The following is an 18,665-nucleotide window of genomic DNA, read 5'->3' on the forward strand; positions in this document are numbered from 1 at the left end:
ACGCAAACGTTTATGCCTAGATGTAATTCAAGATATGAAGCAGACGTAACTATTTCTGTTGCATCCTTTATTATAATTTCACGGTTATATACGCGATTCTCATAGTCAATACACATTGAAATCTTCTGTGAAAGGACATCATTTGTAAGGGAAATTAAAGGACACTATAAGATTCTTTTTCTTTAATAACTAGTTAATGGGTTGTGCATCGTAAAAACGGAACAATATGTGCCGTCAGTTAATATAGGCATGAAAAGTGTCTGTTAGAAACCATGTCCTCCAAGCATGACGATTGTTTTGTTGATAAAAATGATCCAGCATTATTGATGTCTTTTGTAAATAGTACAAAAAGAATATAACATGAGTCCCCTCTTTCGGTATGTTTGGTGAGGTTCGTCTTGCTGAAACTTTATTTTCTTGTGTAACGTTTTGCGGCTGCTGTTTTTTTTCTTTTCTTCCTGTTCTTTTGTATCTAATTGATGCAAATATGTCTACACTAAAATAGTTGACTTTATTTCTATGACAGTATGACAGACTAACAAAAAGGGAAAGAAAAAAAATAATGTTGACTTCCAAAATTTTTACTTCTATTCATAACTACTATTTCATATATTCCAGTGGCGGTTCCAGCCATTTTAAAAAGGGGGTTCCCAACCAAGGACAAAAAAGGGGTGTTTCCAACTATATGACCCCATTCAAATGCATTGATCGGCCCAAAAAGGGGGTTCCAACCCCCGGAACCCCCTTCTGGATCCGCCACTGTATTCTTGAATTAACAACAGAAAGGATGTTGAAAACATGATGTCGACCTACAACATAGCTCTTGGCAGCACACATTCAGGAAGTAATTAATATTCTTTTTGTTTCAATTTTTTCCATGTCAATAATGCATTGAGTTTAAACCTTCAAACAGGGAAGGTTGATTAAAATTTATGCGTATTTGAATAATAACATTCATTTTAAAATAATGAATTACTTTAAGGTAATTTTAGGACGCATTTTTGAATCAATTTCGACGGTTTATCAAAAGTAAATGTTTGGTACATTTTATAACTAAAACAAACATATACTGTTATATTACTTAGTGCAGTGGACATTTTTTCATTGACTGTAAATGTTAATGGAACATAATAGAGAAACCAATAAAAAAACACTTTATGGCATCCACGTGTGAAAGATAGTTGGATTACCTTAGTCGTTATTTACACACCATTAAAAAATATTGTTTTTTCATGCACTTTAATTTCTAGCATTTGCATACCTGTCAACTTTTGAAAATTGAAAATGTGCGACAAAATCGGTCAAAATCGCGTATTTCATTCCTAAATCGTAGAAATTGGTTGGTATGTATTCGATTTTAACCTACATTTATTTTGATCGGAGCGTCTCTGATGGTTTTGTAGACGCGTCTTTTAAGAGATCAAACTTATAAATTGGATCTGGCATCCAATTTATTATGTTGCTTTCTTATGTAACCATTTTCTTAATGATACGAAATTTTTTTATTTATTTTTTCGTCGAATCTTCGAAAAAAGTTGTTGAAGCAAGACATACATTTAGCAAAACTAAGTTCCGTTGTCTTTGGCACGTGAAATTTTAATATTTTGTCTTTTCGTAAATATTTATACTCAAAAGTTGTGGCTGTGCAAGTATATATTTCTTTAAAACTAGGTAACTCGTTTAGTTTTTTTACTAATTGTTTTGACAATTTAAAGAGAAGATCGTCTCGATTATTGTAAATGATTGTTTTTGTACTCTTTTTGATGTTTTCGCAATAAATGTTTACATTGGGATCATTTTTTAATTTTGCTTATTAACATTATTTCAAAAGTGTTAATCTTTGGTGCATATCAATCCATTTCGAAAATATAATTTATTGAACTTTTCTGATCTAGTTACATGCATCTATCGATAATTTGCATGTACAAGATAAGTATGTGCACAGAAACAGTCAAAAAAGATACCTCAGTTGGTACTCGAAGAAATTTTTCGCAATGCGACATTTAAAAATGATTTTACACAAAGCTCCTTTGGCCTCTTCGTTTGCTTTATTAGGAGGGAAATAATACAATTATATGGCTGAAGTGTTTCCTTTCAATTTAATTTTATTCATACTATTTATCAGTACATTTATTTGGGAATCGATATAGTTATCAAAGGTACCAGGATTATAATTTAGTACGCCAGACGCGCGTTTCGTCTACATAAGACTCATCAGTGACGCTCATGTCAAAATATTTATAAAGCCAAACAAATACAAAGTTGAAGAGCATTGAGGATCCAAAATTCCAAAAAGTTGTGCCAAATAGGGCTAAGGTAATCTACGCCTGGGATAAGAAAATCCTTAGTTTTTCGAAAAATTCAAAGTTTTGTAAATATAATTGATGTCGTTCTTCCTAAAATGTTTCAAACAAATTAAATATCAAGTAGTAAGTGTTTGCAGGGGAGATAAATTTTCACTTTAGATTACCCTCTATAGCGATGTGTCTATATTATGGTGCTAGAGAACACTAACTACTTTGAAATAAAAGACAATACAATATCTTATTCTACATACATCTATAGTCGAACATTCGATTTAAATGTATATTCTGTACCGTTGCAGTACTTTACTGCTCATAACTTTTAATGTTTTTACTAAACCGAAACATCTGAAAAATTTTCTTGATAATTATCATACACTCTAACAAAAAACAAATTCAACATTATTTTCCTTTTAAATACAATGATAAAATAATTTAATATTTTAATGAATGTTAATATGAATTTCATCTACATCACGCTGAACGAAACTATTGTAATAATAATAAAAAAAAAAAAAGAAACAAATTGTGTCAATTACGATATAAAAGTCAATATTATGCATCGGATACGAAATTAACGTCTCTCCAGTGATGTTCGGATCAAAATATTTGAAAATTAAAAATCTATAATACAAACGTTAAAAAAAACTAGAATAAGAGCCAAATCAGGACAAGATTCATGCAAAACATACGTTTATAGGATTTTTATACGACTGTCATACAATTGACAGGTTTAGCTACATATAAGACCAGGTTTATTCACTATTTTCTGCACAGGAAAATGCCTGTAGAAAATTAGGCAGTTGTTATCCATTCGTTTTGATGTGTTTGAGCTTTGATTTTTTCTTTTAAATCATTTTTTGTTTTTTAATTTACCTCGGAGTTAGGTAAATTTGTTATTTTCCCTTTTAGTTCGTTATCAACAATTGTTATCGTCAAGCGCAGGACTTTTAACTTGTAATATATTCAGATGCTTTTCTTTATGTGTTGCATTAAAAGTAACTTTTTAATAAATACTTGCAGGTGCTTATTATCACAATTTCGTCTACTATCAAGGGATTAAAATCTTTGCGAAAAGTTGATATAAAGAAACCATTTTCATTGCTATAAATACCTTAAATTATTATTCATAAAATTAAATGTTCATGTTGACATCAAAGCATTTGACATTTCAGCCGACAAGTGATTTTTGTGATTGATACTCCCTTTCTGTTCCCGTAGATGCTCTGGAGAGGTACCGATACAATATCTATAATGACGTATCGACGTTTTAGTCACGATGTAACAAGAATATGTATTCGTAAAATTGGTGAATATTTCTCCAAAAGGAAAATAGCAATAAAATGAATTAAACAATTAGTCGTTTATGGTTATAAGCACAATTTGACCTAATCCTCTTAGATGTCAAGCACTGATTACATTTCCCTTTGTATGTAAATTGTTAGGTTTACACTCTTTAACACGAATTCAAACAAAACACATCTTGTTACTACGCTTTCATGTGATATAGATTTTTTATTTACAAATTTTGACATAAGAAAAATTCTGATATTAAAGACTAACCTTTGACCGAACATGTAAATTATCGCAATGGGTACTACATACGTTTAAATAAAATAAAGAACTAAAAAGGAAACTTCCATTCATCTAAAAAGACAGTAACTAACTATCATAGAGAACAATATTGGTGAGTTTTAAATAAATAATAATGAACCTTATTTCAGGGAAAAACAAATCTTGAACCAGCGTCATTTTAAGACTTTAAATATTCACTAATATCAATTAACTAATCGTTATCTTAGTTTTAGTTGTAATTAAAATGTTACATCCTAGCAAACTAAGCACGAGAAACATCTATACTATTAAACGAGAAGACCTCATTTTGTGTGTCGCTCCTCTTTTTACATTAAATTAATCATCATGCCTCTGTGTCCTATAGGCATAGTGCATAGTCGCATTTGTCATCCATTCTTAAGATTATTCAGATTGAGCTATTTTGGGGGAAAACAAAAAAAAGGTATCCGGATATTGTTTCCGTCATTAGACGAAATTTAAAGTCAGACCAGACTTCCGGTTTGCGTTTTCTGTTTACAGTGAACATACATATGCAACGAATAAAGTGTATTTGCTTTCTGCTATAATTTTCAAGTTCACTATCCACGGCAGTTACAGAGTTTATTAAATAGAGAGTCTGTATAATATATCAATATCCGATAAGTAAACTGAGAATTGATAGTAAAATGCAAATACACTTTATCTAAGGGAAAACGGTACTATTACATTTTCCTTGCATAAGGTTGGCCTTTTGTGTCTTTTACAAAAAATCATTGATTTATAGACTGAAAATTGATAGTAAAGAGCAAATTCCCTTTATTTATAGTAATGCATGTTCATAATATACTAAATGTATGTCCATATTGAAATTAATAGAAAACAAAAAACTTGGAAAATTGGAAAAAAAAGGAGGAGGGGGCAAGAACAATTGTCCTATCCGCAAGCACCTTGACTTTTGATACATTTCCTTAAATTTTCCAGTCACAAAATATTTTACAAAATTCTTCCTACAACAGTTTACATACTTTCAACAACGCTCTGAATGCCCGCGATTTTGCGGGTGTGTTCTAGTATGTTTTAATTCATGTGTGCTCAAAATGTGATTTGTGACGACTAAAAAATCTACAATTCACTGTAAATAATTTGATGTAGTCATGTTACAGGAATTAGTTTCATACAATGATTCATTGACCTTATAGAATTAGAAGACAACCAAAATAATGTTTTAAATACAAAATAATATAATCAGACTTAAATAGTATTACTTCGAACATACACGCGAAGATACTAACCCAAATATCTTTATTTTATTTTAGGCATTATGAAACCAGAAAAACTATTTGCAGACTTAATTGTATCGAATAAAATATTTGTGATTATCACATTACAACTGTTTTTTGTCTCAATCTTTGGGAAACAAACGCCAACCAGTATACAAGACTGTTCCGACTTTTATGGATTGAGTGGACAAGATAGCGGTATCGCATTAAAAGATTTGCAAAATGATTGCGAAGAACGACTGCTCAGAATGAAACCAACTCATCATACACCAAGTAACTTTACTGCCGAAGAGAAACGTTATATATCTTCTCTTTTTCGGCAGTTAACAGCAGAAACATGGACTTATACCGAAAATAAGCAACATTCAAACAGGTTCAAAAGACATGGCAAGTATCGTGCTCGATACAGAAGAGAAGTCCGAAGTGCCCCACATCGTCATTGGGAGAGATACGTCGCTGGAGTCAGGAGACTTAAATTCGACATGGTAAATACACAATGATAATAAATAAATAAAATAACATACTTAATAATGTCTATGAGTTTACCACAGAAAGTTATTATGGTATCTTTCAATGAATATTATGGGCGATATTATTTTCCAGTGTTGAATATTTTAGTATGCTCTTTTACAAACCTTTTTGATCGAAAAAAAGGGAGGGCTGTGATTGGGAAAAATGTTGTTTATACCTTGCTACTTTTTGTCCTTCGTCAGTGGTTGTATTTTATCTTATCGCAATGTCTGCTTTCATTGTTAGAATTTGTTGTTGATAGTATATCTTTGATAGACTATGTGTAATAAAGAATTTAGAATGGATATACATTATATATTTGTGAACTAAAGTTATGAAACAACACCATAGCTAGCTACTCTTATCAGAACTGTAGGCAGTATTATTTGATTATTATTTCAAAATGATTTAATTTGCTAATAAAATTCATATTTCATTACTAGTATTTCAATTGGAATTGAAAAAAAAAAAAAAGAAAAAAAGGGATTAGAATAATATTTTTCTGTAAGTAATGGGGAAATTGCCAGTCGTACAAGTGAGAGGTCAATTTAGCTACAAAACCAGGTTTATCAACATTTTTTTAACTTAAAAGAAATGCTTGTACCAAGCCAGGAACCCGACAGTTGTTTTATTTGTTTGGTGTATTTGAGCTTTGTGCCATTTAATAAAGGACTTGCCAATCTGAATTTCCTCGGAGTTCGTTTTTTTTGTCTGTTTTACTTTTTAAATTATTTGTTTTTAAAAATCTAACTATAATTTGAATAGTTTGCCTTTTTCATTTATTTGTTTTTTGCTTTACTTTATGAAACATTTTATTTGCTATACGTAAGATTCAAGCTCACACTAAAATGTCGAAGACAAGCAGTTAGCTTATTTTAAAGTGAACTTTAATATATGTTTTTTTTAATTATGTCCCTTGATAAGCATTCTCTGTTACCAGATAATCCATATCATCTTTTTGTAACAAACCTTATGGTATTTCAGAGTGGCGGTGGTGGAAGAAGTCGTTACGATACAATAGCAGATATACATGGACTAGCAATGATACAGGCTCACAGTGGACCAAACTTTTTGCCATGGCATAGACTTTACCTGTTAATGTAAGTAAAAAGTAAAATCACAATGACAGCTTCACTCTTTCTGGATTCTAAATCCTTTCAAAAAAGGGTTGCAACAGAGGAAACGATGTACGATTATATATTCCCTCTGAATAAGTAATTGTTCGTGAAACTATTTAAGCCTTGACAAAAGCTTTTATACTAGTACTATAAGTAAATCACACGAAACACCTAGCAGTTTAAGAGATGGTGTAGTGTATCGACAGGGTAACAATTTGCATTACTCAACGTGAGTTTTTGTCATACAAGTAGAAGATGAGGTAAAGTTGCCAATGAGACAATCTCCAACACGGTTCAAAATGAAACAATTTATATATACCTTCAGAATACAAAAAAAATCAATACCATATTGGTAACCATAACATAATGTTAACAAACAAAACAAACAATGGCATGACTTATGGCAAAACAATAAACGAAAAATAGGCAATAGTAGTATACCGCTGTTCGAAATTCATAAATCGATTAGGAAAAAACAAATCCGGGTTGCAAACTAAAACTGATGGAAACGTATCAAATATAAGAGAACTACGACACGAAAAACAAACATGACAGACAGTGACCAACAAAAATCACTAAATACAGGAGCAGCATGACTTCATTCACATTTAGAAAGTTGCGGAGTTAAACATGGTTTTACCCTTCAGATCGACACGAATCACAAAAAAATCTAGCATAAAGACAAAAGATGCAAAATACTGACATAAGAGTAACACAGCTGTGTCCAGTTTATATGTCGATATCACTTTTCTTTTATCTCACAATATAGTCCTCTGTTCTAACTTTGTTTAGATACGAAACTGCATTGGGTGTACCGATTCCTTATTGGGACTCGTCACTTGACCAAGAAATGGTGGACCCGACTAAATCTATTTTATGGACATCAAAATATTTCGGAAATGGATTTGGTGCACTTGAAACTGGACCGTTTGCAGGATTTCAAACTCCAGGTGGCTCTCTCATCCGAAATATTGGTTCCGATGGAATGTTGTACGATAAAAGGCTAATTCCAAGAATTTGGTCAAAAACAAGGTTGAGAGAAATATCAGATCCAACATCTGCACCCGATGACGGTTTAGAAGAACAACATAATGGTGTACATATATGGGTCGATGGTACCATGGACAGCCTCGTTCTGGCCCCTCACGATCCTATATTCTGGCTACATCACTGTTTTGTTGATTATATTTGGGAAGTTTTTCGAATGCTTCAGATGTCACGTGGCATTAATCCAGCTTTTGATTTCGTTCCGTCCAACAGGACAGGACACGGTGTAGACGAAGAAGCATTTGGAATCGAAGGATACACTAACAGAGATGGATATTTAAATAGCATTGCACGTCTTGTTCAATACGACCCAACGCCAAAATGTCCATTTTGTGGATTTAGTACAGATTTGTATTGTAACGGGAACACTGGGTATTGTGTATCACGGGAACAACCTCCAGGAACCTATCAAGGGAATCGAATGTTGGCAGGAAAAATTGCCAGGGAAAATGGTCTTGCTGAAGGCAAATTTGGTCCAGTATTTAAACGTTTTAGGTGGGACAAACGAGTTCGTCATGACTCTGTCACTCAGCCAAAAAAGAAAAAAATAATAGTTTGGGTTAAGAAAATGAAATATAAACGTGATATACATCACATAGTGGAACCATAGAAAACAATAATTAAAATTAATTGAAGTATTTAAAAAGGTGGTCTTGATTAGATATAAATTGAGAAATGCATATTGCATAAAACTTTTGTATTCTAAGAAATATACATGAATAACAAACCGAAGAATGTCAGAATTAATCATTTGTTTTCTTAATGCAATCCGAACAGCTAAATGTGAGTCTTGCGATAAGGAAAACCTTACGCATAAAAAGATTACAAATCAACCCCCAATATCACAAAACAGAAAGGAGTAAAAATAAGTATCAATAAACAGTTCGAATAACAAATGAATCTTATCGATCTATTCTGATTCTACTAAAACAATTTTGAACGTCATACAATTTGAAACCCGACCCACGCTTGTATAATTATAAAATTTAAAACTGATGCTTTAATGTTGGGACTGGCTACAGACTACCTTTGTTAATGTGCTCTAGAAAAAAAATTTGGGCAAAACCAGTTGTCCCTGAAAACCATTATGAATGAAGAAAGTCATCTCACAACTGTTTATTAGATGATTTTGAATATAAATTGCGTATACAAATAAATTTCTCGAAAAAAAGTAACTTAATGATTTTAATTCATATTTTCCATATCAGATTGTATACTGTCGCCAGAGTTTTTCAGTGTTGTTTACTCGAGTATTCATATTTTACTTAATTTGAACTTCATCGTGGAAATAAATATGTATATTCTACATACAATATGAACAACTTACACATAATACAATAACTTACATCTTCATTTTTTAACTGCGTCTGTTAGTGTGACTTATAAGTACAAAACCTTTTTTTTGTGTGTTTGTTCAACTTGTTTGTATGAGGCAGTTATACAGTGTTATATGGCGTGATTTATGTTTACACATTTTTTTCTTCTGGATCCAAATTATTGTCTTAGTTACAATGTTTGTTTTGGTTGCTTATCGTATGTTGTTAATAAAACGAACCCAACAACAACTGTAATATAAGTGGGAGGTTTAGCTAGCTGTAAATCCAGGTTCAAGTCATATTTTTTTTCGTAAAGTGTCTATACCAAGTAAGGAATATGACAGTTGATTTTTTCACTTGTTCTGTTTGTTGATAATGTATGATTCTTTTCAGTTTTTAGGAACATTCGGTTTTTGGATGAACCTTAAGGTTCAGTATTTTTGTTTTACTTTTATATATAATAATGTATCTATGCAGCCCACATTCTTTTTATTTGATGTATATACTTTGATTTAATTTCATGTTGATAATCAATCTTTATTTTTCAGCATTAAAGTTTCTATATATACATGAATGCAATATTAAACATAAACAATACATATGCATAAAACACTTTTTTATTGAATGCCTTATGTTTATTTTCGGTCATTTTAACGTATAAGTGTCAATATTTCATTAATATTTTAAACGATAAGAAATTAGCACTTAATTCAATAGGTATGTTTAACATGGTGGGTCATCAGGGGTCATCAGGGGTCATCAGGGATGATTAAAGACCACCACTGGAAGATGATGGTATTTTGTGGACAGAGATATTGGCTTACAACCAGTCACAACATACACCTCAAAGAGTTACTTCAAGGGTTTATATACTTTACTCTGAGAAAGAGAGAGTGACCCTACGCTATGCATCGAATTTAAATTCTCAATTTTAACTGGATGTAGATGCTTATCTATATATCCCTCACAGCTAACCAGACATTCCTCTTTTGCAATGTTTTACTGTCGGATACAGAGAGTCAAAGTATGAAAACATAAGTTTAACATCAATTAAACCAATCAAAGATAAATACATTGAAAATGACTTTAATTTGGTGTTGTTAATAAAAATAAATATTTCTTATTTCAAAAGACAAGCATAAATCCATTACCTTATGAAATCAAATGTATATAAAACCAAAAACTAGAAGTCATCAAATTGTCATAATTAAGACACTCTAAATTTCTGATTTTTCTTTTCCATATCCTTCTCCATTTGCGAAGCTTGCACAGCATCTCCCCTTGTCCTTGAATCGTTAGCAAACGGCGTAAATGGGGGTCCGAATTTGCCATCCTTTAACGCAGATATACTAGCTAGTCTGTCGGTTTGGTGAATTGCAATTTGTTGTGGAATTGCTGATGGAATTGGCTTTTGTCGGGAAACACAGACCCATCTGACTTTATCACAATACACATCGTCGGATATATCACACGAAGGACACTGTGCCCACCGACGGTAGGATACCAAATTGGACGTCTTGAAACTGTACCCTTCCGAGTTTAGAAGACCATTTAAATCGGACGAATCGCTTGGGTTCTGACCTGGTGGATACCTTTTCCCAGTATCTGTTTCCGAGTTTATTCCTTTTGAACTTTGAACCGTTCTAAAAATATCCCATATGTAATCGATAAAGGCATAATGGCAAAAGAAGATTGGATCGTACGCACTTAACGCCAAGTTTGATATAATACCGTTAATCCAATAATGAACATTGTTGCTTTGGCCTTCCAAGTTAGATTTGTATCTTGCAGTTGGTGTTGAAATTTCAGTTAGGTATCTCTGTGACCACACATGACTTATTATCATCGGCCTCGATATCAGAACACCACCGGCGTTAATCTTCCTGAACAGTGGTCCTGCGGGAGTTATAAAGTTGGCAAATCTTCCTTGAAGTACGGGACCAATGCCCTCTCCAAAATATCTTGGTTCCCACACACAAGAATTGGTCGGATCTTCCATCTCATGGTCTAAGGATGAATCATAGTATGGAATAGGGACACCAAGGGCAGTTTCTAATCTGGAGAAAAAAAAAAAAATGAATACTATCGCAACAAAAAATATTTTTGTTATCGATTATCCTTATTGGTATGTTATATTTGATTTAAAAAATCAATTACGGTTTTGTGGTACTTTTTTCGATGAGCTTTGACAAAATAAATAAAACCCATAAATGTAACAAAATAAGGAGAAGTAGTATGGTTATCGATGTGACACCTAGCCACCTGTCCACATGAAACGGATTTAAACAACTATACTAAAGGCCACCGTTCGGACTTTTAAAATGATCAAAATCAATAATGTATATTGCCAGCAATAAAAGGCCTAACATAACAATGTCAAGTAAATCAGTGACGTGTGTTGTTTTCGAGGCTGTTGGAGCATATATTAAACTATAGCTGCCACTATATGTAATGCTAAAATTGAAAGAAAAAAATTGTTTTCGACTTGTCGCGAAAAAAATAGATTGTTTTTCGCCGCAGGCGAAAAAAAAAATTTGTCCAGAGAAAAAAAAACCATAGCCCTCCCCCCCCCCCCCAAAAAAAATCAAATGGTTGCTGCCTAATATAAACAATCTCGTGTAATTTTATTTATGTTTTGATCATGGAAAATAATATATTACAATGTGTATTACATTTCAAATGAATAAAATTAACAGTTCATATATAGTTTCATTTGGAATAAAAATCCAACGCTCGTTCCGTATATTTTACCAAAAGTTTATTTTATTTTACTTACACGAGCAGTATAAGTCTATGCCATGGAAGGAAATTGATGCCGACGTAAGCTTTGGATACTGACACTCTATTGATATTGGCTATAATATCATATTGGCCTGTCTAAAAGTATATGGAATACTGTTAAAAACTAAAAATGAATTTATATTCAAACATTTAATGTCAAGAAGCACATATGTTATTGTTACATACTAGTATGTTAATGACGAATGTTTTAACACACAAATATAAACACAAAATATATGCTGTTCAAACAATTAGCATTAGTAGCACTCATGGAAAATAATAGAAATCAATGCCAAAAATGAAATGTACCATTGCAGAAGATTAAAAAAAAACAAAAACAAAAACAAAAACAAAAACAAATACAATATGTTTGTAAAATATAAATCATCCTTGATCAACAGTAATAACTGATTAATATTCGAATATCAAAAACAAAAAGAATATTTAAACTTGATTTCATTGATAACATGCCAATCTTCTCTTACAAATTACCTCAAGTGATAAAGTGAAAGAAAGGGCTCTTTAAAACTATTTATATGACGAATACAAATTGATTTGAATAACTTTTTTTGTAAAACAAACTTGAACTAGTTTTAATTAATTTTAGAAAAATAAGTATGTGTTGTATTATCACATATGTCTATCAGATACCTATTCACCAATGGCAAAAAAACCAAACAATGATGTTAAAGTCATATGAAACCTCAAATTAAAAAAAAAATGATGCATTTGTGTTTTTTTTTTATATCAAACTGGATAGTTATCATTATTAAACTTATGTACATATATTTTTTTTTTAAGAAAATTATTCAATTTGTCAACATTTTTAAGAAGTCTACTTTTTAAATGCTTGCTTCCAGGAAGCAATTCGCCAACATATTTTCCGTATTCATAGTGACCTTAGCGTGACCCTCTCGTTAAAATCATTTTGATCGCAATATGCATGGATCTGTCACTGAAATAAACTTTAATCTGATTTTATTAACCAACTAAGTACATTATTGCCAAAAATGACTGGTTACTAAAATGAAATATTTTCTGTAATGGCCCTGTTTTTCTGTAATGGCCCTGTTTTTTCTGTAATGGCCCTGTTTTTCTGTAATGGCCCTGTATTAATGTCCAGCTTGTCTGTATTAAGCCCAGTTAGGGTTTTTAATAAATTTAATAAAATTAAGCTGTAAAGAGTATAATACCTTTTTGTATTTTATTTAATTTAGTAACCAGCAACAAACATTAAAGAACCATGTAAAGGGATCACTGTTCATCCTGTTTTTCAACACATAACTTCTTTCAACTTAATATCTTGGATATTTGGTATATTTAAAGCTTGATCATGGGGAAGTACAATTTTTTTTTTTCAAACTAAACTGTCATTAAAAGAGTAAGAGAGTACATCAAGTTGGCAGCAATACATACATTTTTTTTTTCAGTTGGTTAATAAATGTATTAAGAAATGGGTGTTTTTATAATGGCCCTGTTATATGTCCTTGGCCAGTAATAATGGCCTCGGATGTCTGTAATGGCCCTCGGCGTTGCCTCGTGCCATTACAGACTTCCTCGACCATTATTACAGACCTTGGACATATAATAGGGTCATTATAAAAATACCCATTCATTAATACTATAGTACATGTTATACACGTGCTCAATATCCATGCTTCTTTGTTTACTATAAGGTGACAATCGGTAAACTACAGCTTCAAAACACGACAATTAATGAGCGTCCATATTTTCACTTCATTCCGGACAGAGAGAAAAAAAAAGACGATTATACGATATTTTTGCGTAAAAAATGATAAAATCGTGCACAGAAGACTAAGTTTATGATATATACATGCATTGGTTCGAGAATTGGATAAACATTATTTTTCACCAGTCACTCGTTTCATATGACTTTAACAAAACAAATACTTTAAAGCACTGTACGCATTCGACAATGAACAAAACTCATATTCCATTTCTTTTTGATTTTCGAATCATTTTGGAATATATTAAAAAGGTAAATTGAAACCAGTTCTGTAAGCTGGTAGTATGTTAATATATATACATAATCCCGATAAACAGCATATATTTTTTGTATGTATACGGTACTAAAGACTAAAGTGCCGACGTCCACTTGTATTTTTTCCATCTGACGAGTTAAGCCTTTTTCAACTGATTTTTTATAGTTCGTTCTTATGTTGTACTATTATACCACTGTCCCAGGTTAGGGGGAGGGTTGGGATCCCGCTAACATGTTTAACCCGCCACATTATGTATGTATGTGCCTGTTCCAAGTCAGGAGCCTGTAATTCAGTGGTTGTCGTTTGTTTATGTGATACATATTTGTTTTTCGTTCATTTTTTTTTTAAATAAATAAGGCCGTTAGTTTTCTCGTTTGAATTGTTTTACAGTGTCTTATCGGGGCCTTTTATAGCTGACTATGCGGTATGGGCTTTGCTCATTGTTGAAGGCCGTACGGTGACCTACAGTTGTTAATGTCTGTGTCATTTTGGTCTTTTGTGGATAGTTGTCTCATTGTCAATCATACCATATCTTCTTTTTTTATACTAACAAGATTTTGTGAGGGAATTCGATGTTTGCTATACCACTGTTTATTTCAACGCACTTTATGACAATACTTCGAAATGAAAATTTTGCATTGTTTTGAGAAATGATTTTACTTTGTAGTAACGTATTGTTTTGGAAACATTTTATGTTTTAAAAGGACAAATTTTCTGTATAAAGTCAATAATCATGTGGACTTTTGAAGCCCAAACTTTGTATGGCCTTAAATACATAAATGAAAGATCCAAAAACTGTACCAATACAGAACGACATTTTTCGGAGAGAAATGCCGATATACACTTTACACACGGTTACGCCAGGTAAAATTATTTTTATCTTACAAAAAAACAACACTTATTCAGTCTCATAGGAACATGCTAATTACAATTAATCCCAAACTAAAGAACTTATTAAATAAAGTCAAAATATATCCGATCTACCTATTTTTGAAACAAAACAGTTAATACGATCGTTTTAAGGTCAATTTCGTCTACCTCACAAAATCTTGTTAGGCACTATAAGCCTTTTCAATTCTACATCTCTCTTTGCGTTTAAGAAATTCAATTCTCCAATTTCGCTTCACATATCAAATATATACTTACCGCTTTCAATTCCCTCACTCTGGTTGCATATAAATTGAAATGATATCCATTATTGGTTCTTACTTCCTGTCTATATCTCCAAATATTATTTTGACTATTTGGTACAAGAGGAACTTGTCTTCGGACTCGGTTTCGTTGAATTTTATAAGTTTCGCCGTTTATTTTCCTAAATATACTCTGAATATAATTGATCTCTTTTGCGGTAAAATTGCCAATACGTTTACGAGATGAGTCGAAAGGTATTAATAAATCTGTGCATCTTTTCTCGAATGAATTTTCTGCCAAAGGTAGTTTTCCACTTATATTTGATGCATGTATTCCGTAACATTCCTCAAAATCATTCGATCTGTCTAACCTTTCCTGTATCCAGGCAACTGAGTTCCATGTAAACAACGAGAGAGTCATCAGAAATAGCCAACCTGACATCTATAGAATTAAAAAAAAAGAACATGTAATTCATGATAGAGAATAGAAATTAAATGTGCCTTCATTTTTAGTTGATGCTTTTTCCATAGCAATGTCATGAAAGCCAACAAGAAAGACTACCCCGCCACATTATGTATGTTCCTATCCTAAGCAAGGAACATGTAGCTCAGTGGTTGTCATTGGTTCATGTATGTCATACTTTTTTATGAAATTGTTTTGTTATAAATTAAGCTGTTAGTTTTCTCAATGGAATTGCTTCATATTTTCCATGTCGGGCCCTTTAATAACCGACTATACGGTATGGATTTTCTCATTGTTGAAGGCCGTAACATTCACGTCATTTTAAACCTGATGGATAGTTGTCTCATTGTCAATCAGACCACATTTTTTTAAATACTAAAAACTTAAAATTTCAAAGTAGTTTACATAACAGATAAGATTACAGTAATGATAGTCTCATGTCCTTCCCGGTGACATAAAATTTGTCTAATAAATACTGAAGCCCGAGTTCTTTGTATCATTTAACATATATTTACTTTCTTTTTAATATGATCAAAATTGTAGTCTTATAATTACATCAGTGACCACTAGACCAAGTGTCTAAATCTTACAAAGCACATGATTCTTGTTGTAAGGTCAGGATTTTCATCACCCTCTTCTCCAGAGTTTTTGATCTCATTAAAGATATATATGAATTAAGTATATATGGTATAATCGCTAATAGAACAACTGGCCAACAAAGTCCAAAACTATATTGATTTTAGCACCTTTAGGTCATCGTATGGTCTTAAACAAAGAGCAAAGTCCATATCGTATATTCAGCAATAAATGAAACCGATATAACAAAAAGTGTAACATTAGAATTTAATTTATTGTCAATCTAATATATTCGAATATTTTTCTGCTGCAATACTGGTCTAATTCAGATTTAAAAGTTCATTTATTTTTAAAATCAACAGAATCATGAAAGTGTGTCCATATGGAACTGTTTTGACAGGTCAGAGGTACACATTTATTGAAATGTGTGTCTAATGCATTTCTACTTTGTATTTTTGTATTATATGTCAACAGCACGAACAGTCACAACAACACGAGTAATACCAACAACACGCACAGTCACAACAGCACGTGCAGTCATAACAGCACGAGCAGTCATAACAGCACGCACAGTTACAACAGCACGAGCAATCACAACAGCACGAGTAGTCACAACAACACACACTGTCACAACAGCACGCGCAGTCGCAACATCACGAGCTGTCACAACAGCATGCACAGTCACAACAGCACACGTTGTCACAGCATCAATTTGTCAATGAGTATTGACTTGACAGTTTTTTGCATTTTTTATGTAAAAGAAACCTCATAACAATTTGTTGGTAATAAATTGCTTGGCTATAAATATGAAATAAAACAAATTACCTGAACATTCATTCTGACTGTAAATTATTCCGTCCTGACCTGGTAGACTTTTGTACTTACTGGCACATACATATCTTCCAGGAGTGTTATAAATCACACAATTGTTTTTTTTTCTGTTTTGAAAGTCTTTATGTTTGACTTTTCTAAGTAATTGAAGGTAAATGTCTCATTAACTATAACCAACATGCGTTTGATCTAAAAGATATGTCAAAAGTTAAATCATATTTACTGATGCACTGCAGATAAATGCGACTTTGTGTAATTTATTTCTTTTCGAAATCAATCAAATAACGAATTAATTAAAAGAAATGCACATTGCATATACAATTACCGAATGCAACAAAGAAACACTTAGTTCTCAGTTTTTGTCAACATGAACCACAACTTGATAAATTATAGGCAAGTTATTTTAATAACTTATTTTATGCAAACGACGAAAATCATTAATTCATTTCTTTTTGATTATTTTCATAATCCTTTGGGGAACCCCTGCATTACGCTCTTTTGACTGGATTCCCATTGGTTAGTTTCTTCACTATGTATCTTATTACACTTTCTTGCTTATCTACAGATCGATAGTTTTGTAAACAAGATTTTTATATTGAGATTTTATAAACTTTCCCACCCTCCTTCCCCTTTTCAACAACTTTAGCTTTTTATTTAAGATATTGGTTAGATGTTCATATATATTTTTGGTCGATTACAAATGTATTTCGGTAATAACGCAAGTTTATTAAGTTCGTTGGCTACCATCTTCATTTTTGTATGCTTATGTAACATGTGTTACATTTATCATTTTATATCTTTATATGGCTTAGTTGACCAAGTATTTATGAAGTATGCTGCTTTCGTGGCTCAAATTAACGGAACAGTTTTCCACGATGGGTTCCACAAGCGGATTGATTGAAATTTTCTATAGGCAAGACAAAATAAAAGGGGATACATTCTACAACAGCATGTGCGCGAGTACACTGAGTATTTTCGAATTTAAATTGTCTGTAGAAAAGGGTATATTAAAAAATAGTATTATAGTACATATTAAAAAACCGTACTGAATATACTGAATGCAAGATACGTTGATGACCAGCATTTTGATGAGATAATGACAATTTATGCAGTGGCGTAGCTTGCCTTCTGTTTATACCGAGGCAGGGGGTCAAGGGGGCGCAGCCCCCTGAAGCTATAGGGGTTTTTACAATTTGAACAAGAAAAAATCGTTAAAAATAGTTGCTGCTCAATGTTATTTCATCATAATAATGTTAATTATATGCCTTACCATCTGTACTCAAAGCTATAAAAATAACAAAATACGTGAAGGTATCACATTAGACAACCAATGTAAAGTCAGTTTCCTGACTTGCTAGCAGTTACAGAAAGCAGGAACATATATATATTGACATACTGTTCCCAGCAGAAAGCCAGCTCAAATGCCTAATGGCTCCCAATATATTTCCAAGCCGTAGTACAATCTAATATAGTTGGCTGTACCTCACACGTCATATCACAAGAAAATCATGACCTTGCTCGGTGGATAGAAGAAACCTGTACAAAATGTTCAATACAGAAAAAAAACCAAACGCAAATATTAAGGTTTATTTGTAATAAGTTTTGTGATGATCATTTATTTGGTCGTAGGTCGCGAATCAACGAATTATAGATAATCACCACAAAATGACAGTTGGATTGAACAAACGAATTTCAGGATAAACTAGGAGAAAACATATGCTACATGTAAAGTGTAGCACGGCACTTCTTTTAG

General features: G+C 32.2%; 1 protein-coding gene and 1 long non-coding RNA gene across 2 annotated transcripts; one reads left to right on the plus strand and one right to left on the minus strand.

Annotated features, from left to right (window-relative positions):
• Positions 1-5,180: 5,180 nt before the first annotated feature.
• LOC143084446 (tyrosinase-like protein 1) lies at positions 5,181-9,108 on the plus strand. Its single transcript, XM_076260808.1, has 3 exons — positions 5,181-5,622; positions 6,632-6,747; positions 7,558-9,108. Exons 1-3 carry the CDS (start codon positions 5,386-5,388, stop codon positions 8,420-8,422), a joined length of 1,218 nt encoding a protein of 405 aa, XP_076116923.1. The 5' UTR covers positions 5,181-5,385; the 3' UTR covers positions 8,423-9,108.
• A 769-nt stretch (positions 9,109-9,877) lies between these two features.
• Positions 9,878-15,456, minus strand: LOC143084447 (uncharacterized). Its single transcript, XR_012981079.1, has 3 exons — positions 15,059-15,456; positions 11,905-12,005; positions 9,878-11,185 (listed from the first exon to the last, which is right to left on the minus strand). It is a non-coding gene; the product is annotated as an uncharacterized LOC143084447 (long non-coding RNA).
• Positions 15,457-18,665: the final 3,209 nt, after the last annotated feature.

This window comes from Mytilus galloprovincialis, chromosome 7, assembly GCF_965363235.1.
Source record: "Mytilus galloprovincialis chromosome 7, xbMytGall1.hap1.1, whole genome shotgun sequence".
Taxonomy (NCBI): domain Eukaryota; kingdom Metazoa; phylum Mollusca; class Bivalvia; order Mytilida; family Mytilidae; genus Mytilus; species Mytilus galloprovincialis.